Here is a 25,152-nt window from a genome sequence, read left to right on the forward strand (position 1 = left end):
TTTCTGAACTGCTCCAGGAAGCGGTCCCTGTGGCCCTGCAGTGTATCAGCCGGGAGACCTGGAAGACGAAGCAAATGTAAACCTCACCTCCCCGGGAACATGCACGGATCAAGACAGTGCATCTGCATGGCCATACCAGGATGGGTCCTTCCAGGGATGGTCACCCTTCTCCTGGGGTTTGAATGCTCCAGGCTCAGCCTCTCGCTGCAGGACAGGCTACAGTGCGGGATTACATTGCCTCAGATGTCCCCAGCGCCCTGGAGAGGATGCTTTTCTGGGGTGCTGGGGGATCAGGGGCTGGGAAAGGTTGCAAGCTGGCATTCAGGCAGCTGCTGTCTCTACAAGGTGCTGAGGAGAAGCAGCTTTCTCATGCAACGCACTGTTGTTAGTCCAACCTCTCCACAGTCAAAGTCACTGCAAGGCTGGATGTGTGATTCGGGACTAAAAGGGGAACGTGAAGGACTAAGGACTCTGAGATTGATGGGTGGCACCAGTGGCTGGGTTCTCCCACCCCAAGGCTGCTGGGGCTTCTCCTCACATGCGACAGTCTCCAGGACTGAGGCGTGTTCAGTGGGGCAGGCCTGGCTGGTGCAAAGGAGCCCACAGCGCACACAAAGCTAACGTGGAATGGAGCGTGCCTGGCATGGGAGGGTTTGGTCTGGAAGAGCACTCCTGGAAGAGGTCTGCCCCTTGTCCCTGTCCATCACTTGTGCCTCCTTGGCCCTTGCAGAGAGCTCTGGTGACTCCTTTCACGGAAGAGGTTGGGAAGGAGTTTAGGGAGGTGACAGGCACAACTTGGGCAAGGAACGGTGAGCCCCAGCAGCAGCCTGCCATAGAGGGCAGGTGCTCAGGTGCCACCAAACTGCTGGCTAGGCTGCTCCTGTGCAGGACAGCCAGGCGAGCTGTACTGCAGCTAGCAGGCATTTGCCTGTGGGCCTGGAAACGCTCCATGCACAGCGTGCTCTGCTCCCCGCAGCCCCACCACCCCTCTCTGTGCTGGCCTGTGCTTGCCAGCCCAGGGTCCTGGGCCGCAGTGGGGCTCTAGGCTGTGCTCAGATACAGTAGAGAGGTGCTCCCGAGACACAGGTGGGGGTCCAGCCCAGCCAGACCTCCTGCCTATGATGGCAAGCCTTTGGCTCACGCTACCAAGTGCTGGGAGCCACAGGACTGCAGAGAAAGGGTGGTTTGCTGTGAGAGGAGCAGCACAGCACAGCATCCACCTTCACGGAGAGCTGCGCCAGGACCTCTCAGCCTGCTGCAGATCACCTGTGGTCTAGCCCAGCAATTAGGAACAGATGACAGACCTTGGAGGTGGCAGCCCTGGGAATACTTACAGGAGTGGAGTTTGAAGAGGAGCTTGACAGTGTAGTCATAGAGGTGGCTGCAGTCCAATATCACCTGGATCAGCGGGGCCAGGCGGCACTGGCCTGCAGCAGTGACTGACACAGAGCGTGACATGTCCAGGGAGTTGAACACTACCGGAAAAAAGCCAAGATGGTGCTTAGGCCCCTGTTCCAGGGGACTCATGGAAACTGTCACCCCCTGCATGGCAGGTCACAGGGTATTACATGATTCCTGCACAGCCAGTTCGCACTGGCAGGCATGGGCGTGAGTGAGTCTGTGACATCCCCTTCCCATCCACAGTGCCTGGAGGACATAGGCTTTGTTCTTGGCCTGCAAACACCCCTTGGCAAGTCTCAGCACATGCCACCATTCGCAGCTCTGCTATGGAAACTTGTGCTGGGGAGACTCCACCTGCCACGTGATGCGGGCAGGCTGTCGAAGTCAGGATTTGCTTGATCCAAGGGAGACAAGCAGCTCCGAGCTAATGGTCTAAACCACGGCATGGTCTAACCAGCGCACACCACGGGCACGGAGAGGGGAGGAACCGGGAGCAGCACAGCAGTGGTGGGCTGCACGTGCACTGTGCTCCTCCTTTCACAGTCTCTCCAGGCCCTGCATCCCCACCGACGTAGCCTTCTCACTCCTTTGGGAGGCAGTTTCTCCAGCTGGGGCTCGGCCCCCAGGAAGCTGTGCCAGCATAAAGCAGCTCTGAGGGCTCTCCATCTGCACTGTGGGCTAACGGACTGCCAGCTGCTTTGCATCAACCACTTGTGCCCTGGCCCTGGCTGTAGCTCTGCACCTCCTGAGGATTCACTAGGTCCCTGGGGCAGAACTCCATGTCTCCTGAGTAGCCTGGTACCCTGCCTGCCACCCTGGGCGCTGCCTGCCAATGCCATGCCCGGCCCCTGCGCTTCAGAGGAAAAGGATGAAAACCTAACACAGATAACGCAGGGATATTGATGCTTTTGCCAGCAACCAGCTGAAACCCTGAAGGATGGCACTACTGTGATACAAATACTGGGCAAACAGGCAGGAGCGGCAGGGAGCTTGGGCCGTGCTCCAGCCCTTGGGTGGCTGCAAACTGCCCATTTTGGCAGATGAGGTCAGGAGCAGGAAGTTCGACACCCCTCACTACTGACCCGGGGCAGAATGATGTCCCTGTGCAGCTCACAGCAGGGAGGCAACCCTGAGCCACAGCTCTCCTTTCCCTGCTCTGAGGGCTGCGCGGCACGGCTGCCCTGCCGTCATGCCCAGCTATTTCCAGGCAGCACAGCCGTTCGGGTCTCTCTGCTGGGCACCAGGCTCCTAGAGATGTGCGCACGGAAAGCCAGATGCAGCCAGAGACTCCAGAAACATCCAGAAACAAAGGACACACTTTTGTGTTTGTGATCCTCTGCAGCGAGAGGAGAACGTGGAGACTGCGCTAAGACACACATGAGCATCCCCTGTAACTGCCAGCAGGTTGCAGGGCTCCTTACCACACTCCTTGGCCATTTGAGGCACATTTTACATGTCAGACTTAAGTCTGGGGTGTCGTAAAGGGTAGGCCAAACTATTCTTCCTAAGCAAGTGAGTCTGCATGTGACCTGACGCATTTATACAGGGCACTAACAAAGCTGCTCCCAAAGAGTTTAGCAAGGTATGGGTACGAAGACCACTTCAGGCAGGAGCTGGAGGCTACAAGAGCGAGATGCGCAGCCCCCCCATCCTCCAGTTTCCACGTTACATCTGCTCATGCGGATTGAAACAGAGATCAGCCATGCCTAGAGGAACAGCACAGGAAGTACAGGAAGCGCAACACAGGTGCTGCAAATGGCATCATGGCCTGGGCTCCCTTGTCTCCCCAAAAGGCTGGCGCAAGGGAGCCCCCCCATGAGCTCATGGCTCCTGCCCTGTGAAAGAAAGCCCTGAAGGGGTTTCCTGCCCTGAACCAGCTGCACAGGCCGGGGTCCCTGGCAGTCTAGCAAGGCTATGGGGGAAGAGGGCAGCTTCATCTCCCTCCATCCAGCAAGCCCTTCCCTGGAAGCGCAGCAGTGATAGCTCCTGAAAGTACTCCTGGGACCAGGGCTGCATGGCATGGACCAGCCCTTCAAGCACCGGCCCTGCTGAGCGAGCTCACGCACTGCTGCCCCACTTCTCCTGTGAGCAGCCTTGAGATGAAGGCCCTGTTCCAGCTCCGTAAAAACACATCCCTGTACTACAAAGCCAGTCAAATTAACCCTCTTGCCTCAGACAAAAGCATCCCGGAACCTCCATGCCACGACACATTTCCACTTCTGCTTCAAGGCTATCACACGCCCCTGCTATATTGTAGTGCCAGCACTCAAGGCCTTGTAAACCCAGCAAATGAAGGACTGCTCTGGTATTGCTTTAATTTGTCCAAAACCCAACCCTGCGACTGCATACAGAAGTGCATTATAACTCATGGCTCCCTAGTCCTGAGAGCTGAGACTCGCGTGTGTTCACCTTTCTGCTTGATTATAGCCTCTATGAGCACGACAGAGAGAGCAGGCAGTATCTGCACTCCTCTAGCAGCTCTGGAACTGCTGTAAAACATCTGGGGGAGCTTATGTCCTCTGTTAATAAAAACCAGAGCCTGTCACAAGCTCGCAAGTAAGAGAACAAAGCCAGCCCAGGGAGAGAGCTGAAGTGAGAGATCAGGAAGACGGGGAAGTGAAACTGGAGGAGCGTGGGGAGGAAGCGCAGAGCCGTACAGCACAGCCGGCTCCACGCAGGCTTCCCAGCAATGCTAGAGGGCTCCTAGGGGGAGGCATGAGCCAGGCATAATTCTCTGACATGAAATAATTTTGGCTAATAATAACTCTGGTGAAGTGCACGAAAAACAGATGAGCTCAGACGCCCTCAGACACCTCCCTTCCTGGAGCTTGCGACTCAGCATCACGCACACATCAACACCCCCATGAGCTTCAATCTGGGACAGTGGAGGCAGCTCAGCCTCCTCTGGCGCTGCACCCACCGCCGCTGCAGGGTCTCACGCCGCAACCTCACAGCTACCGCAGGTCACGAAAACAAGAGGCTTACCCGTCTGGAAGAGGTTCAGCTCACACTCCAGATAGTCAAACATCTCCACTGTGAGTTGGAAACTAGGAAAGAGGGAACAAGAACGTTAGAGAGCATCCTCGTGCCCTTGCATAAGCCTCATCTTCCGGCAGGTGTCACCCCAGAGGGACTCGCAGGTGATCCAGCATGGGAGCCCACACTGCCATGGCACCCTTTGGGAAGGATATGGCAGCCCTGAACAGCAGCTGTGCTCGGTGAGACACTTCCCAGAGCGCCTGCAGTGTGATCGCCTCAAAGCTTTGCCCACTCCCAATTGCCTGTGGTAGGAAACGGGGAAGAGGGTCCAACGCAGGGCCCCTGTCCCTGGTTCGGACTGGGCGCCAGCAAGGGTGTGCAACACCTTTCCACCAGTGCTTCCTGACATCTAGATTCCTCCCCTCGCCTCCAGGCCCTGGCGTCCCTGCCTTGGAATGCCTCGTTTCTCCTGTCCTGGACTCACAAATTATTGACGTCGTTCTCTCCGGCCTCATCAAGCTGTCGGTCGGACATCTGGAGGTTGCCAGGGAACCTGGGATTCTGCACAAGGAAACAAGAGAAGGTGTCAGGGAAAGGGCTTCTGAGGACTTCCCAGTCTGGCCACAGCTCTGCGGCTCCTGGGGCAGTGCTGCTGCCAGGCCAGGAGGGCCAGAATGGCAGCTTACACCCATGGCCATAGGTATAAGAGACAGGGATGGCTCTTCAAATGCCCCCAAGGATGCAGCTCAGGCTGTGGGCCTTCCCACTCCTTGGGCTAAGAACTACTGCACGTTGGCCTCCTCAGCTGGTGGAACGCAGGAGCTGTGGCTGTCTCCCTAACTAGGCCTTGCAAAAGTTTGCAGACTCTTTTGGTGGCAGGCTAAAATCTCATGGCCCGTCACCAGGTCTTCTCCATCCACCTTGGCAAAGCAACCCTGCAGGCTGCCTTAAAGAGCTTGCGCCACAAAGGTGACAAAACTGTGTCCCTGCAAATTCTGGGCTGCTGCTGAAGCAAGCAGCAGTGAAGGGCAGAGGGACCCCAGCTCTCTCCCACATCATGCCCATGGGCCAGCAGCCTGCCAGCCCAGCACAACACGCTCCTGAGCAGGCACTGTCATCCAGCAAAGCTCAGTTCCTCACCAGGAAAAAAAGTAAAGCTCTGCAAATACCCCTTTCTCCAGGGCAGGGGCTGAAGAGATGGGAAGTGGCTGGCTTCTGCTGCTAGAGGGGAAAAGCCCAAGGCCTTTGGTGAAACAAGAGTGGAGCCTTCATGATCTGCAGACCCCACGCTCTGTCTAGCATGGGCCAATCTCCCTGGGTTTAGAAACCTGCTGAGTAGGAAGGAGACAGCGCCACCAGCCCTCTCGCGGCACCGCTTATCAGTTGGAGGAAAAGGAGATGGGCCCAGAGCCTGCAGAAAGAGGGATGGGGGTGTCCGTCGGCCACACTGATACTGGCCAGCACACGTGGCCAGCGGGGAGAGCCCACAGTGCTGTGCATGCGGCCCATCCATGCTGCATGTGGAGGATGGAAAGGAGCTGGTAACTCTGCTCTGGAAGGTGAAGCTTCTTCATGCTGCCTCCCTCATCAGACTATCCCGGCCAGAGAGTTTTAAAAGAGGTTTAAAGTATTTCTAAAGTGAGAGCCACGCTATGGGGCATTGCGCCTGGCTTCAGAAAGTGCCTTTGAAGGTAGAAGCGTTTGTACTCAATCACATGTGTCCTGGAAGGGAACAGAAAGACCAGACAGGGACAGCTATTGCCCAGGCACTGGGGACCATGGGGGTGGGGTGCCGGAGGGACAGCCCTGGGCCACAGCCCCTCTTGCAGCCCCCAAGCAATGCGGCAGGCTGTCCTGGCAGGGCACGGGGCTCCAGAGCCCCTGCTTAGCTGCTGCCAAAGCCCTCGGCCACCTAAGCCTCGTTCTGCAAAGGGTTTGTGTTGGAGCGGAGCTCGAAAGAAAGAAAACCCCGCAGGTACCAAATCTGCTGCTGCCAATTATCTTAAGGATTAGGGCACTTAAACCCATGCAGGGCAGCGCTTGTGTAAAAGCCCACCATGATTTTTCATTCTGTTCTTAGAGGCAGGCCTTTATTTTTATGCCCCAAGCGTAAGAAAGCGTCTGTCTAAACAATAAACTCCATCGACGCCGCTTCCCAGAACGCACAACAGGACACGCCATGTTGCTCTCTATAAATACACTCCCTATCACCTTTGGCAAACATCACTAACTGAGTTGCAATCAGGCAAGCTGGCTTCAAGCTATGACAGCAGACCTGAAGCTGGCCAAATCTCTGACCACATCCTCCCCGAAACCCAGCCCAGACAAGGGACCTGAACGGCAGCTCTGGTCTGCAGAGTCAAAACAAGTTCCTAACACAAGCAGAGAGATGGAGGAAAAAAAATTTGGGCTGTCCCCTGGCCCCAAGTGCCCAGAAGCACCTTTGGTCCAAGAGCCCAAAGGAAAATGGGATTTCCCAAAGGAAAAAATGGATTTTGAAGTGACAGACATTGATAATTTCAGTTATCAGGCCACAAGCTGGGGACACCACTGGGTGGGACAGGATGGGACATCATGCTGCTGTGCCGACTCCAGTCGGGACAAGGGGCTACCCCTCTCCCAAGCCCTTACGCACCCTCCCCATGTCCGGCAACATTCAATGAGCACAAGTCCTTTTCTGAAGGTTGAATTAAGGGCAATGTATTGCTGAACAGGATTTTCAGAAAGCTGCCAGAAGTGTGACCAACAGATGCTATATTTTTCCTAAAAGACACTCTAAAAATCACACACGGTGGAAGATCCTTGCAAGCCTGCTAGGCCTGTGACGCAGTGCGGGGGAAGGCTGCTGCTCCGGTGATGGGGCTTGCCTGCTCTCTCAGGGATGCAGCGTTTCCCTCTGCTCTGTGCGCCGAGTGATGAAGGTGCTGGGATGGAGGCAGGTAATGCGGAGGCAGAGGCTCTGGGATCATGAAGGCAAAGGCAGCTGTGGGCTGAGCAGGCTTGTCTCGTGCTACCTCATCTTGATTCCTGGCTCATCTCGGAGCACAGGCTGCGCTGACTCAAATCATCCTCATTCACTTGCACGCGAGTCGGAGCAACCTCAAGGTCTTCCTGCTCATCCTTTTTTGTGCATGAACAGGGATACCCCACCAATTTAAATCCTCAGCTTCCCTGCTTGCATTTGGGGTGTGATGGAGAAGCTGGGCTCCACAGTAGGGTTTTTCAGGGGATTTACCCTTCAGCACTACCCTGTGCCCTGCCGGGTCCACAGCCGTCTGCATTGCCTCCTGTCCCACCGTGCCACACGGGCTGGCTTCAGCCCCTGCAGCCAGGCAGGAGATGTCCGAGAGGGCAACAGTGGGGGCTGAGGCTGTGCAGGTTCATAGCTGTATCTCAGCCTTCCGCTCCTTATAGTCCAACACATACTGTCTTCCACCTCTGCCTATCAAGAAGGATATTTGGGCTCCAGCTATTCCTCGGGGAGACATACACCCCAAAGCCCAGGATCTCTTGCTGTGACCCCCTTCTTTGTAGTCTCCCAACTTCCAGAGTAAGGAAGACGAACCTAAGTGCCTCTGAGGAGCCAAAATGTCCAAATATGCCATGAAGACAGCTGACCCCAAGGCCTTGCTCCTTGGGCCACTTATCAAGGGGAAGGACAGAGACAATGGCAGTTTGTGTCATTATTTCACGGCGGCAGCATGAGACCCATGATACAGGAAAGGACGCGCTGGGGTAAGGGTGAGAATTACACCGCTCAGATTGCTCTGCCAGCCGCTGTCCTGCTCTGCAGCATTTTCACTGCTTTCTGGCTCTACATACCCAAAATGTAAGCTCTCGCAGTAGCCCCTGAGCTGGGCCCAGCTGTGCTCTTAGAGCAGGGCTAAGCCGTGGACCCCCACTCACAGCCCTGTTGTCCATCACTTGGTGTGGTGGTGGCTCAGTGAGGCCTGTCTCTTGGGTCTGGTGCCTGAAAAGCAAGTCTCCTCCTGCTCACAGTCCCAAACCACTGCGAGAAAATAACTGTCCGCAGCCACTGCTCATCCCATGTTTAAGGCCCTGAAACGGTCTCCTTGTGAGCCTGCCACCATGCTTTCAGACATGAAGAAGTCATCAAGAGGCAGTGCAAGGCCCTGGGCGCTCTCTGCTGGGTTGCACCTCCAGCACCACGGCTGTGGGCCTCCGAGTGAATGCAGTGGGGCTCAGTGCCTGTGGCTGTGGTTCAACCGTCCCACGCAAGGCAGGTGTCCCACTGCACCCAGTTACAGCGCCCTGGGGAAAACCAACAACCCTACAACACCTGCCCAGTGGCTGGTTCGCCCAGCAGCAATAAGCATGCTGCGTCCTCCCAGTTGGGCTGTTGAGAGGCTGCTAATCCCAGTTGCAGAGCTCCGGCTGCTGGATGGGCCGGGCTGGGGTCCTGCAGGGACGGGGATGGGGACGGGGACAGGATGGGATGGGATGGAGAACACTCACTTTTGTGTGGAACTCCATCTTTGTTCTCAGCAGTTTGAGGTAGATGCTGCACAGCTGTCCATAGCCCTCGCTCAGGTGACCCTGGGGACACAAGAAAGCGATTCAGACCTGAGGAAGGCTGCACTTTCAAAGAAGCTTTCTCCCCACTGCTGCGGGCACCAGCAATTGCAACTTGCCTGTCTGGACTCCTACAGAGCGTGATTCCCTGCCTGTGCCTCTCCTCCCTCCCCCAGCCCTTTCCTCCCAGGACACAGACTGAACCTCAGCTGCTGTCTGGGCCACCACTACCTGCCATCATCCCAGGTCTCTTTTCTTCGTAAAACACAGAGCAAATACTCCTTGTTGGTATCCCGCTGCCTGCCACATGCACTGAGCAAGAACTGCCTTGTCCTTCAGGCCACGTGCGTGAGCTGGGTAGCATGGCACGTGGGGGATGTCTGCCCAGAGCACAACGGCTGTGGGCTGGCCTACATCTTGGCAGCAAACATGCTGACAGCTTTATATATGGCCTGGAGAAGGGGAGGATGGTAGGAGGATTTAGTCATGACTTTCTGGTCACGCTCTCTTTTACTGCAGGTTTCAATGCTGCCTTTGGCTATCAGAGCAGAAAGAACTGCTCATCACTGTGACGCACCTGGGATGCTTTCAGCACAACATGCAAGATGTTCGAATGAACTCCTAAAGCAAAGGCAACTCACAGATGCCCAAGAGGGCCCTTCGTTTGAGTTCAGGGACCATACTGGGATCCTTGTCCTCATGCAGGGCTGTGCCTGGCTATGTTAGGGGCTCTGCAGGGATGAAGGGGCACAAAGCTCTTAGCGGCACATAAGAGATGAGAGATGTGCACTTGCCTTGCTTCTTTGAAGGCTTTGTAGTTAGCAGCTCTTCCAGCTGAAACCATTTCTGCCAGAGCTGCCCAGCATCCCACAACTCTGCATGGTCTCCTACAGAGACTCACCTCAAGGACATCAGGACCCCTGTGACCCTGGGGTTTTACAAGGTTTTGCCATAGAACAGGGAGAACAAATCTGTGCTTGGAGGATGAGATGGATACTGAGCACTACCTGCAAATCCAGCACAGCGAGTTCAGAGTACCCACCAGACACACGTTGAGCTGGCATGAGCCGCAGCTCTCCCATTTTGCTCTGATGCTGGGAATACATCTACTGCACGTTAAGAGCCCAGTTTCCTCCAGAATTTCTCATGTTGAAGCCTGGGTGCACTCCTGACAGTTGCACTGAAAGATGAGCTTAAGGCCCAGTAGACAGTACTAGGGTCAGTAGGAAAAGAAATAGGCTTTGTGGCAGCTGAAGGTCTGATGCCCAGGCTTTTCAGGAACTGTGGCATTCTCATGATGGGAAAAATGACATTCTGGGGGTCAGCAAACTCTACAGGAACTGGCTTTCTGCATTAACTCCCCTCAGTGCAGGTTTTGTCTCTGAAGCTCCTGTCCTGCCCTCATAACTTCATACCAGCTCTGGAAGCTCAGTCCAGACTACTGTAGGGGGAGAGCTCCTGCTGCCGAAATTCTCCTACAGGCTGCCTGTGGCCCGCTAGAGAGGATGAACGCTGGCAGGGCGTGCACAGGCCCCTTCATGGACAGCGCAGTCCCACTCATGACACCTTTCCACAGCTCCTTGAGCTCCTCATAGACATGTCCCATCTACTTCTCCTACCCTGCTACGATTCCCAGCACCTGCTTGTCACAGCTCCTCCGGTTCATCTCAAGCCACTTCTTTACACCCTTCAGGGTAATCCTTGCTTCTCTTTCAGGCAGCCTCGTGCCTCTTCTCTCCTCCTTTCCAGAGACATCCTCTCCTCCCACGATACACAAGTCACATCCTCCCCCTCCACCCAACCCTACAACTCTGGCCCATCTCTTGGCAGTCTGCCTTGCTGTGACTTTCCCTGTTCTCCTGCCCCTCCGCTACCCCATTTAACCTACTGTAGCTGGAAAGAGGTCATTCGCGTTACTATGAGTATTTCTTGCTATAAATACTCTCCCTCATTCACTCCTCTTCTCAGCAGGATAAAGCAAACCAAACAGACCTGGCATTTCTAGGCCAAGCCACTCACTCTCTGGAGGTGCCGAGCCAGTGCTTTCAGCCCAAAGGAGCCCTGAGGGATTTTAAGCTTCCTGATATCCACCCAATGCTCAGTGTTTCAGGGCCTGGCTCCTCTTGGGCCAGATAATCAAGCCAGTAACGCGGAGTCAGCTGCAATTTGTGACAGCCGCTCTGCGCTTCTGGCTTATCCTCCTCAAAGTGAGACGGCCTCAGGGTAGCTGTGGGGCAGGGGAGCAGCCTACAGAGGCACCCTGCAGGCTGCCCAGCTCCAGCCATGGGGGCAGAGCCTAGCAGGGGGCTGCCAAGGGCCTGCCAGCCTGGTCCCTGCGTCCTGCAGCTGTTTCCCTACTGGGCCTGGCAGGGCTGGCCACTTACCCACATCCTGCTCATGTCACTCAGCTCGTTCTTGTACCTCACAGAGTCTTTCAGGACCTGGAAAAGGAATCAAGAATAAAATATCAGCAAGTGAGGGCAGCACATATAGCCAGCCATGCTCCTGCTAGCTCTGGGGGCAAAGCATACATGACTTTAAGCTAGCAAATAGGCTAAGAAATGGGGCTCCTGGAGGCATTCCCAACTCTGCAGAGAGCTTGCTCTCTCATTACAGGCAAGCCCCAGCCTCAGGATGCCTCAGAACCCTGCCAGCGTCCATCCCCCTCCCTATGCAGGGATGGAGAATCCTTTCTGATCTCTCTCATATGCACGTTATCTCTGCGAGCAGAGCAGGTTCCTCTGGCATCATCACTGCAGATGCACTGTCTGCATTGGGGAGTTATTCTGCATGACCTAGCTCAAAGTTTTTTGGAGGATAAACCCTTGCAAAGTTGTTCTTACTTTTAAAGGGCTTGAGGTTCTCCAGGTAAAATGGAAGAGGTGAAGGATGACTGGAATCAAAGTGCATGTAGATAACAGAGCAAAGGGAAAACAGGCGAAGAGGGCTGGGGGCAACCAGACATAAGTATAGAGCCAGCTCAGGGCGGGACCCTTGGGCTGGTCCCCGCAGAGGACTCCCTGCCTCTTTTCACCACTCGCAGCTATGGGAGGGCACCAATATGCTATCACTTCCCACTGCCCTGTGCTAACCCTGAGGGCAATAGATCCGGCCCTCTGATGGCTGCAGAGCTGAGCTCACAGCACCAAGAGGTGCCTGGGGCAGCAGCGCCAGAGCGCTGCTGCATGCAAGTTGGCTAGGAGACGCGTCAGGGAACAGGGACACTCAGATGCAGCACCGCTCTGCTCTGCCCTGCCTTGCTCTGCAGTGCCAACCCCAGTACCTAAAATTCAGGAAACAGGTCATGAATTTGAAGGGTAATGATGTACATGGGGTCTTTTCATGAACCTTTGGGGACGCAGGGCAGCACTTACATTCGAATGGCCGTCTCGGAGGAGTTTGTGGAAGACATGGCAGAACTTCCAGCAGAGCACAGCATTGCCGGAGAGCGGAAGCCGGTTCACGACTGACCAGAAGGTCTGCGCCCCCTTCTCGTGGTGCGTGCCCAGGATGCATGGTGAAAGGCTGGTCAAGGAAACACTCCCCTCTCAGGTCTGCGGGCCTGAGGTGATCTCCCGGAAACAATAGGCCAGACCGGCTGCTTCCTAACCACCCCACCTCAACAGGCCAGCAGCAGACAGGCAGCTCTCCCATGTAAAACAAGGGTCTCGTAAAGCATCTGTGCCCATCACCAGGGATTCAAGGGGAAAAGGCTCCTTCCTCCATGGGGAAAGATGATGGGTCCAGCTTGGTGCCAAACCCCTGCAGTGTCAGGCAGCTGAGCTGCAATGTTGAGCCCAGGTTCCCATCCAGCAGCAGGGAGCTCCGAGCCCACAGGAACCCTCTGTCTTTTCCCAGCGAGTACCAGGAGAGCTGGGCCATCACAGGGAGCTGAGAGGTTGCCAAGCCACAGCCTCCAGCCTGGGCACATGCTGTCCTGAAGGGTGGCACACGCTACCCCTCTCCTCCACATCCCTACTGCTGCCTGGGAGCATCACCTGCATGCTCCAGGCCAGGCTGCACTGGCACCTCCTGGCTGCCTTGCACATCTGCTGGAGGCCCATTTTTCAGGGTCAGCGAACAATTAAAAGCACTTTTGAGATTTAAGTGCCTTAGGCCCAGGCTAGACAGTCTGCTGACGGACATCAGTCCTTCTGGCTTTCCCATCACTGCTCCCACGGGATGGCAGCACTGTGGTGCGAGTGGCCAGTGCAGACCCACCAAGAAAAAGCACAGGTTGTAGCAGGAGGGAGCGCAAGGCACGTGCACTACTCAGCAGTGCTGCCCTGGGAAAAACCTCAGCCAAACAGAGACCCCCCTCGGGGCGCTGCGCAGGCTCCCCTGAGCGCCTGCCCTGGGAACGAGCTTGTCCCGCAGCAGCGTGCGGCAGGTTAGCTCAGCCGGGCAGCGTCAGCTCCGCCTGCACCTCTCCCCACGCACTGCCTCGCCTTGGCCCCTTTTCCGAGCAGCCCCAGCCAGCTCCCACGCTCGCTTGTCCTGCGGCCAACTTTCAGAAGGATATTTCTGGCGTGTTTCTCCTTGACAGCCACTTCCTGTGTATTAATAGCCTTATTGATGCTGACAGTCTGAAAAACAGAAGCGGGGAGGGGGGTGAGATGGGAAGGGCTTGGGCTCCAAGTCCCCTCTGCCTACACGGACACGGGTGCCTGGCTGTGCCGGCACCTGTCAGTGGCTGGGTCCAATCCAGGTCCCCAGCCCTCCAAGCGGCCGCTGTCCCACGCCAGCTGGACTCTACTCATTCCCGGATGCCTTTCTGGGATGTGCCTGGCATCTGGCAGGTTCAGCTGCTGCCAGGATTCATTTACTCAGTATAATAATGATGCAATTAAAGCACTGACCACAAAGGACTCTCTCCTGCCCGTGAAGCAGTGGGACAGGCAGAGGGAAGGCAGACCCCTCTCCTGACCCTAGATCATGGTCAGCAGCCCCTGCTCTGCTTTCTACAGTGGGCTGCCCGGAGTAGGGAGCTTTGGGGGGGAGGGGAGGGGGGGAAGGGAGAGGGAACGCCAAACGGGGATGGCCAAGTCCACTATGTGTGGTGCAGAGTGGAGAAGAACGGGGCTGGACGTGCTGTTTGGCAGCAAAGAACAGGACCCTGCTTAGCTGGTATCAATTGGTAGGCACTGGACAGAGAAATCAGAGCAGCTTTGCAAACGCTGCAAATATTGCTTTTGCAAACACTGGTGCTCCAGCCCCATCCGCCCCACAGCCCCGTGGCTGGAAGTGCCATGACAGTTTTGCCATGTGCCTGGTGGAAGAGGAGGGCAGGATGTGGAGCTGCCAGACAGTGCTTGACGTGGCAAGGGGCAGATGGACCCACTGGCACAGGGGGACACAGCTGTCCCTCCTAAGGTGCAGGTGGCATTCTGTCTCTGGTCCTGCAACTATCCCTTTTTTCTGCTGCGACCTCCCCTGCATCTAGCTCCGATTCACAAGTGTCTGTGTCAAGGTCCAGCTATGCTCCCATCCTTGCCTTCTCCCAAGCTTACCGCTTAGGAGGAACATCTGAACCTCGCTCATTTGAATGTGGTCCCTGGCACAAGAGGTCCTCACAGAGAGGAGCACCACTAGCAGCCTGATCCCGCTCAGAGACAACAAAAGCCTTCCTCTGGGGCAGTTGGATGCCAGGGTGAGGGCTGTGGGCAGCCTCTCCCCAGTGCAAACATACCCACAAAACCCTCCAGCTGCTCTTTTGCTCTTTGCCAGGAAAGGCATGTTTTGCAATGCAAATGCTGTGGACCTTGCGTAGCCCACATCGAGAAATGTGGGTGAAAGTAGAGCAAGAGAAGCCACTGCACTCAGCTTCAGCTGACAGAAAAGTTGCAATAGTTGGAAGCATTTTCCTTGTGGGATTTCAAGTGTTTTTTGACTCTAACCTATTTCTGCATCTCCCTTCTCAAGCACAGGACAGTGCTAGGAGGTACACCAGAGGCTGGGAGATGCATTAGCTGTTCCAGCCACCCAGCCTGCACAGGAGTGAACGTGCTCCTAGCCCCAGTGCCCTGTGAGCTGATACTGCTAGCAGTCACTACTCTGTTTAGGAAGTTGTTTGGTTTGAGCATTGCAATGCTGGCACGGAGACCCCTCTCACCAAGCTCGCACTCACCCTACTCGCAGCTACTTCTACCACTAGTTTGACACTTGTGATAACGTTGCTCTGCAAGGATCAACACTGTATTGATGAAAGAGAGAGGGCGGCTCAGCACAGTCAGAAGCAGTTAATTACTGACGCAAGCCAATTAAAGCAGTGGGATTAATTCCCATGCCTTATTCATTGACAGTCCTTCCTACATCTCAGCAACTCCCTTAATCTCCGAGATGATCCTGATACAGCTTCATCCCAACAGATGGTAGAGAGGAAGGCAGAAACCTCCAAGCAAAACTGACTCCTCTCCACTGCGCAGGAACGAGGAGGACACATAGGGCACCAGCTGCACACTCTGCATGTATAGCTGGGCACAGAAGGGCCCAGATTCCCCCAGCAAACACAGCGTTGAGCACTACCCATGTCCCAGCTTCCTGGAAAGTCCCTCTGCCCCCAATGGGCTTGCCATCTGGCATGGGGAAAATGTATTAAAGGCTGAGATAGCTTCTGTTCTAACCCACAACTACCAATTACAACACTGAGGGGAAATCAAGCATCCACTCTTTAGTCTAATGGAGATTTCTACGCCTGGTTTCTCAATGTCCCGGGACAGACTGGTCCTGCTTTGTGAGAAGGAAAACACTGCTACTTGCTCCAGCAGTGGACAACAGCACCAGGTGCTTCAGAGCACAATTAATCCATTTAGCCGTTTCATTGTTTCTTTAACCAACGACCATATGGCACTGGCTCCGTTAGGAAGGATGCCTGCGACAGTCTCCAGCTGTGATGAGCTGCACACCATGCTCACCGTTGCATACCCTGTTGCTGGGAGGCCAATTTTCCTCATCGCGGAGATGCAGGTTCCTCATCAGTTAGATGCAGGGGGCTCATCTCAGGGTGGCAGGGCATCAGAGAGAGATGCAAGTTTGCCTGCCGGAAGGCAGGGGCACCCTGCTCCAGACAAAATGAAATGAGGTCTGGACACAGACCAGACCCTGCCACTTAGCCCAGCCTTAACGAGAGCTAGAAGAAACCCTGCAGGGTCCAGCAATGGAGGAACCCAATCACAGCACGTCTCCTCACAACCTGCTGGGTGGAGGTCATCAGATTCTTTATGCAGGAAGGTTAAGGATGGGAGCCACCTCTCCAGTTCTGCCCTTCCTCATGCATACAACTGTTGGGTTTTTTTTTGACATAAATAACAAAGGAAAAAAGAAAAAAAAGAAGAGAAATTCAGCATTATGCTCATTTTCCTCTTACAAAAATCTAAAGAACAACAAAATCCTCAGAAAGGAGTCTCTGTGGCAGCAGTTGCCACCTGGAACATGTTGCCCACACCCCATAGCCCTACATCCCAATAGCAGTAGGTGGTGCCTGGTGAGGAGTGGGTTATTAAGCGTGGCTTGTCATTGTCCTAAACTCAGGTCTACAAACATGAAGGCGCACTGAGACAGGACACCCAAGATGGACCATTTGGCACTGGAAGAAGCAACCTTGCTCCCTCTGGTTCTCAGTCCCATCTCTCTCTCAGGAGCTCCTCTGAGCTCCCCCCGTGAAAGCCATGCACTTCTCGTAAGGTTAGTTTTTTGCTAGCTCAGCCGGGGGTCAGAGGAGCGGGAACACAGGGCTGGAGTGAGAGGAAGCAATAGGACTTCCCTGAACTATCAGACTGGCTCAGCCCATCCCATCCGACTTCATCCTGGAGAGAGTCTAGCGGAGGGCTACAAAGATGATTAAGGGACTGGAGCCTCTCTCCTCTGAAGAAAGACTGCAAGAGCTGGGCCTGTTCAGCCTGGAGAAGATGGAGAGGTAATCTGATCAATGTGAACAAGTATCTGAAGGGGGAGTGTCAAGAGGATGAGGCCAGACTCTTCTCCGTGGTGCCCAGCAACAGGACAAGAGGCAACGGGCACAAACTGAACCACAGGAAGTTCCACCTAAACCTAAGAAAAAACTTCTTGACTGGGAGGGTGACAGAGCACTGGAAGAGGTTGCCCAGAGAGGTAGTGGAGTCTCCTTCCCTGGAGATATTCAAAAGCCGTCTGGATGTGATCCTGGGCACTATGCTCTAGAGGCCCCTGCTTGAGCAGGGGGGTTGGACTAGATGATCTCCAGAGGACCCTTCCAACCTAAACGATTCTGTGATCCTCAAATGTCAGTGTGAGCTAACTGCCCTATGCTTCCTTTACTAAAAGCATGTCAAGCGTTTAAACACAACTCTAGATACCTAAATGCTTATCTGGGGATACCTAGATAAAAACATGGCTTTATTTGCTGTGTGCCGCTGTGTGGTTTTTGCTTGGACAGAGGTGATTGCAGCTGCAAGGAGGGCACTAAAAAAGCAAGTCTCAATGCAAAAAGTGAATAGGCAGACTGCATGATGGGAGGGGTGCAAGAAGAGAGCTACTGAGCCTCATGAGAAAGTGGTCTGGCGGGTTTTTGACTTACTTTTCCCCCACGTAACCTCAAACAGAGCTGAGAAAAAGCCACAGAAGTTTTGGACCAAAGGTGATAAACTAAATGAAAGCACGGATCCTGCAAGTGAAATCTCAAAGCTTATTAAAGTCTAGATGACAGCGCCGTTCTTGCTAAGGTGTCAGCTTCAGCAAGCACGTTTCTGCTATCCCCGTCCTTTAAGCTTTGGGCCAAACGCTCCCCGAATCCTGCCGTCTGATTCCACAGAGGGAATTATGCCTAGGGGTTGCTGGGAGAACCAGAAGTGCTTGCTTTATGCAGTCTCTAACAAAGAGGGATTAAAGAGGGCTGCTGCAGAGCCAGCAGCGAGTTAAGGAGTGATTCCTGGAGAGCGCCCTGCTGCCTCAAAGGGCTCCGGGGGACCAAAGCTGCCGGCACAGCTGAGCGAAACAGCGTCACTTTGAAATCCTTCTGCTCGGCGCAGCTGCGCCCAGTGAATGCAGCCTCTGCGGCGAGTGAAAGCCTCGGGGCACAGGGAACCTCATTTTCTCACCTCCAGGGGAGCGCAAGAGCCCCGCTCTTTCCCGGAAGGTTAGGGAAGAATATGTACGGGACTGCACATTCCTAGGGCCAAGGGCTTCCTGAAGCCGCGAGGGGCTGGGACCTTTCAGCACGCAGCTGAAAGAGCAGCATTGTAAAGCGCTTCCTGCTTCAGCGGCTCTCTCCGAGGCTGGTTCCGGAGAGGCAATTATCAGCGGCAGCACACAGGAAGGCGAGCTTTATCCCGCCGCCCCTCCCGCACCCCCCCCCCGAAACAGAGTCGCCACCAGGCTGCACGGCAGCCAAGGCAAACGTTGAATGCATTTCCAGAGAGATGCGGGGCACGGGAAGCGCCCGCGAAGGGAGTCCCGCGCAGCCCCTCGGTCGCGGCCCTAGGTGGGTACCGCTGCCTAGGGGACGCCGGCCTCACGTGGCACCTTGGCTGGCAAGAATGCCCTTTAGAAAAGCTGGGAATTAAGTTCCAAGTTGAAAATGTCATTTCCTACTGACCCTTCCTGGTGAACTGAGGACAGTTTTTTTCTTTCCAAACCGCTCCTCTCACAGATTAGCAAGATGGGGCCGTCAGCACAAGCTATCCGATCCAAGGAGACATCCTTCGCTTCCCAGCCTGCAGAGGAAGCGGAGGTTCTTGCTCTCGCCAGATTTCCCAAGAAATCCTCCCAGAGGAGGAAAACATAGTGGGGGAAAGGTAGCAGGGATAAGCAGCCTTCAACGTGATTTCCGAAGTGCCACACAGAGACAACGCCGCCCCGCAGCTCGGGCCGCTGAGCGCAGGCGGAGCGGCACGGTGCCAGTGCCGGCAGCCCGCGCCGCACGGTGGCTTCCATCGCACCGCGGGCCTCACGCGCCTCTTCCCCAACGCCTTGCTTTCAGTGCGAAGCAAACACCGGACTAGATCGGCGCAGACTGTGGAAAGGAAAGGTGGTCAGTCCGCAGGGAAAGGCAGATCCAACTTTTACTTCCGTGGAGGGCAAAAGGAGCAGCATGGCCGCTGACTCCGCTCGTGCCTACATGGGCTTAGCAGAGGAGCGCAGGCTTCGCGCACACCTCCGTTCAAACGCGGCGTTTGCTCTTCCCTGCTGTTTCAGGCAGCTTCGTCACACCGGCCAAACCAGGCCCAAACGCGGCCCGCTGGACGCTGTCAACGCCCGTCTCTGCCCAGCGCGCCCCTCTCCGGCCCGAGACATCCCCTGCGAGACCCAAAGCCGCGCAGGCGGCAGGAGCCCTGACCCGAACGCGGCGGAGGAGTTCCCATTCTCACGTGATTCACCTCCTTCCTGGCGAGGGCCGGCAGATGGGCACTCAGCAGGGGAGCCATGGTGGACCGCACCTGCCCTTCGCCACCCCGCGCAGGGCTGGTCCCCTTTTGGCCAGCGCAGGACAAGGCCTCCGCGCCCGGCGAGCACCTTGCGGGACGAAAGCCCGAGAGCAGAGGAGCTCCCAGAGCCGACACCAGGACTCAGGCAGAGCCAGCGCCGTGGTGAGCGCCGTACCCGAGCAGCGCTCGCAGCGCGGAGCCGAGCGATGGAGGCTGGAGGCATCACCTCCGCGGGAAGCGAGGGTCACGGAGGGGCGACAGCGTTACGCTCCAGTCCCCCAGTTCTGGCTGGAGAACTAGGTCAAGAAGGCCAAGTCACCTCGCAAGAAATTTTGGGCTGCCTTAAAAGATAACTTTCGACCTCTTTTATCCTGACGGACAGGCACAGAGAGACGTTTTTATCCTGACTGATGGGCAGGACGCTCCAATGCTCACCGGCCACTATGGCTGAGGATATTTTAATTGCAACACTGCAGAGACAAGTTCGGACCCGTGAGGCCACGAACGCATCCCCTGTGATGCCTGTGGCTTGTCTCTGGTTTCTCTGAGCCGACAGAGCGATGCCTGTCCCCCCCCCCCGCCAGCCCCGAAGCCACGTTAGGCAGAGAGTGCCTGTCCTGCTCCCCCAGCCGTCGTCCTTCCCAGCCCCGGCCTCCCTCCTGGGCATGGCCCTGCCCGGGTGCTGAGGCTCCCAGAAACATGTCCAACCACCCGTCAGAGCGTGCTGCCCGAGCCTCGAACGGAGGGTCCCACGCCCGGCGTCGGCTCAGACAGGACTTCCCGGGCTCTTGGGACGCTTGTGTGTGCCGCGGCCCTCGGGCCTGGGCAGGGGAACCGGGAAAGACATGAGGAAATCGCCCCGGCAAGACGGGGTGCAGAGCGGTGAGTGGGCCTCGGCCAACCCCCTTTGCTCCGTGGCTGCCCTGCTGCCCCTGCCCGGGAAACGCAACCCCCCGTTTCCTCTTTTTGAGCGATGCCGCAAAGCCAGTAACGCTGAAAGGGAAGAGAGAGGAGAGGCCATCTGAGCCCCTGTGACTCAGGCAGGCCCCGTTTGGGCAACGAGTGTGCTAATCGAGCCACTGATTACAACACAACATCAGCGCGGCAGGGCCAAGGGCTGTCCCCTAGCCGGAGCAGGGGGATAGAGCTTTAAAAAAAAAAAAAAAAAACCCAGCACTTGGAGCAGGGGTACGAACCAGTCAAGCTCATCCCTATGCCTTGGTGTGCCCAAAGCTGAACGAACACCACCAATAATTCTGCAAGCTCATTTCAAGCAGGGTAAAGAAAAACCAATGCAAAACCAGGAATCAGACCCCGAATTGAAAAGCTCAGGCTCTTTGTGAGAGTAGCAGAGTCATGTAAAACAGACCAGAAACTATCCAGCCTAAAAGCTTCGCCCTGCAGCAATGGGACCTGCCAGCTCACGCCTGCTCAACGGGCCTGCGGAGCTTATTTCCCTCCTTCACAGCACTTGGGGGACACCCAGAAGTCCACGCAAGGTCTTCTGCCAAGGTCTTCTGCTGTGGCTGGGTGTGACATCCCACCTCTGCCTTGGGTGCGTTTAGTTCCCATGGGAATCTGGGAATTGTGCTGGGTCCCGGGACAGGAAACTGGAGGGCAACAAACATTCTCAGGCCTCAAGAGCACGGAGCAACCTGGCTTATGTGACACGCTGGTGCAAGACCCCCAGAGCCCCGACGGCTCCTCTCCAACAGGCTCAACACAGCGTCTGCACACAACCTCCTTTTGCAAGGAGTTTAGACATCTGTACTGACAAGGGAAAAGCACCAAAACGGCAGCTTCACGCTCCAGCACAAACTCTCCTGACCTATGTGCTTACTGGAGGCGGCAGCCTACAAGGTGCTGAGATGCTTAAACACCCCCAGCGGGAACGAAAGATAACCAGGACCATATACAAAGTGCATATGCCGCATCCCCTGCGGGAACGCGGCGTGACAGACCCTCCTCTCCGCACAAGCCATGCCAGCCACCCTGAGGCCACAGTACGAGAGCGCACCGGGGGTCTGGGAGAGGGCTGGAAGCAGCCACGCTTTCGCTGCTCTGTGCGAGAACAACCACACAAAAGGTAAAATCCCGCTCAGTGAATGGCTCTGACCACGGGTGGCTGGAAAGCAGCAGTCCCATGCAAATCAATCACTACAGGTGTTCGTGCCCACCGCAGGAAGCGCACGGAACAAAGCTCTCGTCAGCCGAAATATCTCCCCAACGGTATGACAGCAGACTCCAGCCGCAGGGACACACGTGAAAAAAAAAAAAAAACGCACGCAGGATTGCAGAGACAGAATTACAGGTGGAGACAGAATTACAGACGGCTTTCTGAGCACAGCAAAACAGATCTCTTGCTCTCACATGCAGATACACACATTCGCAGCCCCCTTCCAGATTCCCCCAAATTACAAGCTTAGGATCCTTTGAATCGCGAATCTACCGTTAGGCAGAGAATGGCTTAGCTCGGCACAGGAGCTGCACAGAGCCTTCTCGCATCTCCTTTCTTTTCCAAAAGGAAATGAGTGTTGAATAAAGAATCCAGCGCTATTGCAAGCTATTTGGAGAAACTGAGTAAGTTGCAGCGTAACACCTCTTAGTAACGCTCATTTCTCCTTAACCCCTGTCTATAAATGGATAGCTGAGACTGGGCATACCTCCGGAAAGCTATTCTCAACCCAGCCCTACAGCATGCCACACACACAGGGGCTCTGGGGGAAGTAAGCGGTTAGTAAGATCTGACCCTGGCAGAGCTCCCTGAAAAAATCTGTGGAATTAATTAAAACGTAAAACCCAGCCCAGCAAAGCTTCACTCTGGCCCTGGGGCAGCAGGGTGATGGGGTGACCAGGATATGGGAAATCCTCCCTCCTGGCCGGCACAAGGCAGTGGGGTGCGGGAGAGCCTCTCAGAGGTGCAAATCACACCGTTTCAAAGGGGATACGGGGCTCTCTTTCAACATGACTTGCCAACAGTAGCAAAAAGCAAAACGCAGGCTCTCCAAGTTCAGAAAAGGGTTTTTTTTTTCCCCCTCCTCTGAAGTACTGAAGCAAATCACGCTGGACAATGCCTGCAGTGCTTAACAACGCACTCAGGCCTGGAGAGCCCTTAGGGAAAGCAAGGGCCAAGGCGAAGCCCGGGGAGGCGGAGGCGGCTCGGCCTTCGTTCCCCCTTCGCAGGAATGCCTGAGGAAGCGCTGGCCCAGCCCGTGCCTGCTCAGCAGCCCGCGTGACCTTATACAGTAGTACCACGAAAGGAGACAGCCCTGGTTTTGTACACAACACCCGCAGAAGGGAAATGAAGAAAGGCAGGCTTTGCAGCCAGAGCAGGCAGCAAAGAGGCAGGTGGTAGACATATACCTACGTGTGCATATGTGTGTGTACACACACACACATATATGTATAATAAGAGGATGCCCAGCACAAATTGAGTAAGTCACGGTCTTCCAACTCAGTCCTAAATGTTTCCTTAGAACAGGGAGACATAAGAAGTGCTTCCCCATCATTTAATCATGGCTATCTGGCTGCATCAGAGATTTCCACTACTGGATCCATGAGCTACAAGCTGTTAGTGCTGGAGCCACTCCAGGGATGAAATACCTTGAACGCAGCTAGATGAGCACCTTTGCAAGAGGGCTATCACTCTTCTAGCCTCCTGTTCCAGTCAGCCTAGAAATAATCCCAGTAATCACACGTCTCAGTGTTTGCCCTCACTTGGGCCATAAGACAAACATATTTTTCTCAAAGCAATGATTGCCTCAGTCTTTAGACACCCAGATATCTTGCTGCATCAGCTGGGCTTTGCTCACAACTGTCCTGGCTTGAGATTACTTCTCAACCAAAACGTCCCTTCAGGAGAGCAAAAGTCAGCTTCTGCAGTAACCTGCTCCCTGCGTGGCTGCTGCAGCCCAGCATGAGCCCTGCCCCAACCGAAGCCTCAGGACAACTGCGGGCATGCGGCTTACAGAAGAAAGGTAGCACAGAGCAGAGAGGCAAATCGGAGAGCTGAATGAGAAGTCCAAAAAACCAAGATATGCCAACACCGTGCTTGCCCCAGCCAGAAGCTTGCCTACCACAGCAGCCAATTCGGAGACTAGCAAGACGAGGACCAAGGACATCTCTCCACAGGGCAGCAGAGACAGTCCTGAATCCCAAGGGATGACAGGCCTCTGGGGCAGCTTTTGGGACCGGAGCTACCACCTTGCATGGTACTGCCTGGTCATATGGACTCTCCCAGGCAGCTGGGAGTCTGCAATGTCCCCTGCAGCCTCTGCTGCCCCAGAGACAGCATTGCCACCAGTTTGGTGGCACAGAGGATACCCGAACTCACTGAACTCCGGAAACAGCAGAGGAGGGGAGGATAGAAGAAATGGCTAACTGGGGTCGCCGGATGTAAATCTTTACCCTCCCACATTGACACAACTAAAGACAGCAGGAGAAAACCCTAGCACACTGCCAAGAGAGACAGCCAGCATAATTTCATGATGTATTGCCTGTCTTTCAACTTTGCTGGAAACCAAAGCAGCACACAGTCAGGTTCTTCTTGGCATAGACACAACTGGCAAAGGTGACAAAAGGCCCTGTAATGCTACTGGGGAAAATGGTGACTTCAGATTAACATCATGCTTGACCTACTTGTTGTTATCGTATGCTTTACTGCGAAAGGCAACGCAGGATGTAAGTGTTATAGAACAGCTCTTGCAACACACATGCTTCGAGGAGAAAAACCTTCTGGCCCAAGAGAGCAAGTGGTGATGTTCAAACACCTGCATCTAGGACTGGGCGCTGGAAGGGACACACTGGGACTGCAGCTGCTGTCAGCCTCCCCATAAGCCTTTGCTTCACGTGTGCAGTACCATTCTCTGCAGTGCAAAAATCAAAATAATTTGAAGGCTATACACTCCAAGAAGTGTATATGAACCAGAGAGCATAGGACACCATCTCACTGGCTCCTAGTTTTCAAATCACAGTGGAATCACACTGCAGGAAGGAACCTGCAGGTTAGTGCATGTATGAACTCTCTGTATAAGGAATGACCTCACCATTCTTCCTCAGAAGTGGCCTTTGCAGATCCTCAAGCTAAAACAATGGGCTGATCAGCACCATGAAAGCTAAGGCAGGAAAAGACGGCAAGATTTGATCGCTCCCTCTATCTTTGAAGCAATCAAAGAGAAAGAATGAAGAAAAACACCAAATGGATTTGTGATGGGTCTCAGGGACTCGAGAGGTCTGATTTGTGGTGGATGGTGGAGATCTGACAGATGCCAGAAAGGGAGAGCCAGACTGTAGACCTCTGACCGCTAAGAAGTGATTTGAAGCATTTGGTATAATGACACTGGAAACAAGAGCCTGCTAAGTTGAATGCATCACTTCATACAATTGTGGTATCAAAACCCAAATAGGCCATTAGATTCCTCAAATGCCATAAACAATTTATGCAGATTAATTACTTGGACAGAATCCAAGCTCTAGACACACTTCTTTCATCCAGCTTAAGGAATACAGACTCTTTCAATCCCCAGAAAAGCTTTGGCAAAAAAAAAAAAAAAAAAAGGCAGAAGTAAAATTGATTTAGGGGTTATGGCTGGCAAAAAAACTGAGGTTACAGAATAACCCATCCTCATTAACGACTGTCTGGGGAGTTTACGCCATAAAGGCTGGGATCCATTTGAAATCTCCAGCTGCAATAACAGTCAAAAGAAAAGTCAGCTGAGCCTGCAAAAGAACTTGGGGAATGTTTCAGCCATCTCAAGAGCTCGGAAGGGCCAGTACTGGCCCCGACAGAAATCAGTGCCGCAGATTCTGCTGCCCTGCACACCAGCAGAGGTATAAACTG

The 25,152-nt window shown here is 54.8% G+C and overlaps 1 protein-coding gene across 2 annotated transcripts in view; it reads right to left on the reverse strand.

Annotated features, from left to right (window-relative positions):
* HIP1 (huntingtin interacting protein 1) overlaps positions 1-25,152 on the reverse strand; it is an 81,679-nt gene that overhangs the window by 18,254 nt on the left and 38,273 nt on the right. For both annotated transcript variants that reach the window (XM_068909629.1, XM_068909630.1), the window contains exons 2-9: positions 13,436-13,499; positions 12,288-12,430; positions 11,298-11,354; positions 8,857-8,937; positions 4,865-4,941; positions 4,387-4,448; positions 1,335-1,475; positions 1-58 (exon numbers count right to left, since the gene is read on the reverse strand). In XM_068909629.1, coding sequence (XP_068765730.1) covers positions 1-58; positions 1,335-1,475; positions 4,387-4,448; positions 4,865-4,941; positions 8,857-8,937; positions 11,298-11,354; positions 12,288-12,430; positions 13,436-13,499 — 683 coding nt within the window. The remainder of the gene's footprint in view (positions 59-1,334; positions 1,476-4,386; positions 4,449-4,864; positions 4,942-8,856; positions 8,938-11,297; positions 11,355-12,287; positions 12,431-13,435; positions 13,500-25,152) is intronic.

The sequence above is a fragment of the Struthio camelus genome, chromosome 16 (assembly GCF_040807025.1).
Source record: "Struthio camelus isolate bStrCam1 chromosome 16, bStrCam1.hap1, whole genome shotgun sequence".
In the NCBI taxonomy this organism is placed as follows: domain Eukaryota; kingdom Metazoa; phylum Chordata; class Aves; order Struthioniformes; family Struthionidae; genus Struthio; species Struthio camelus.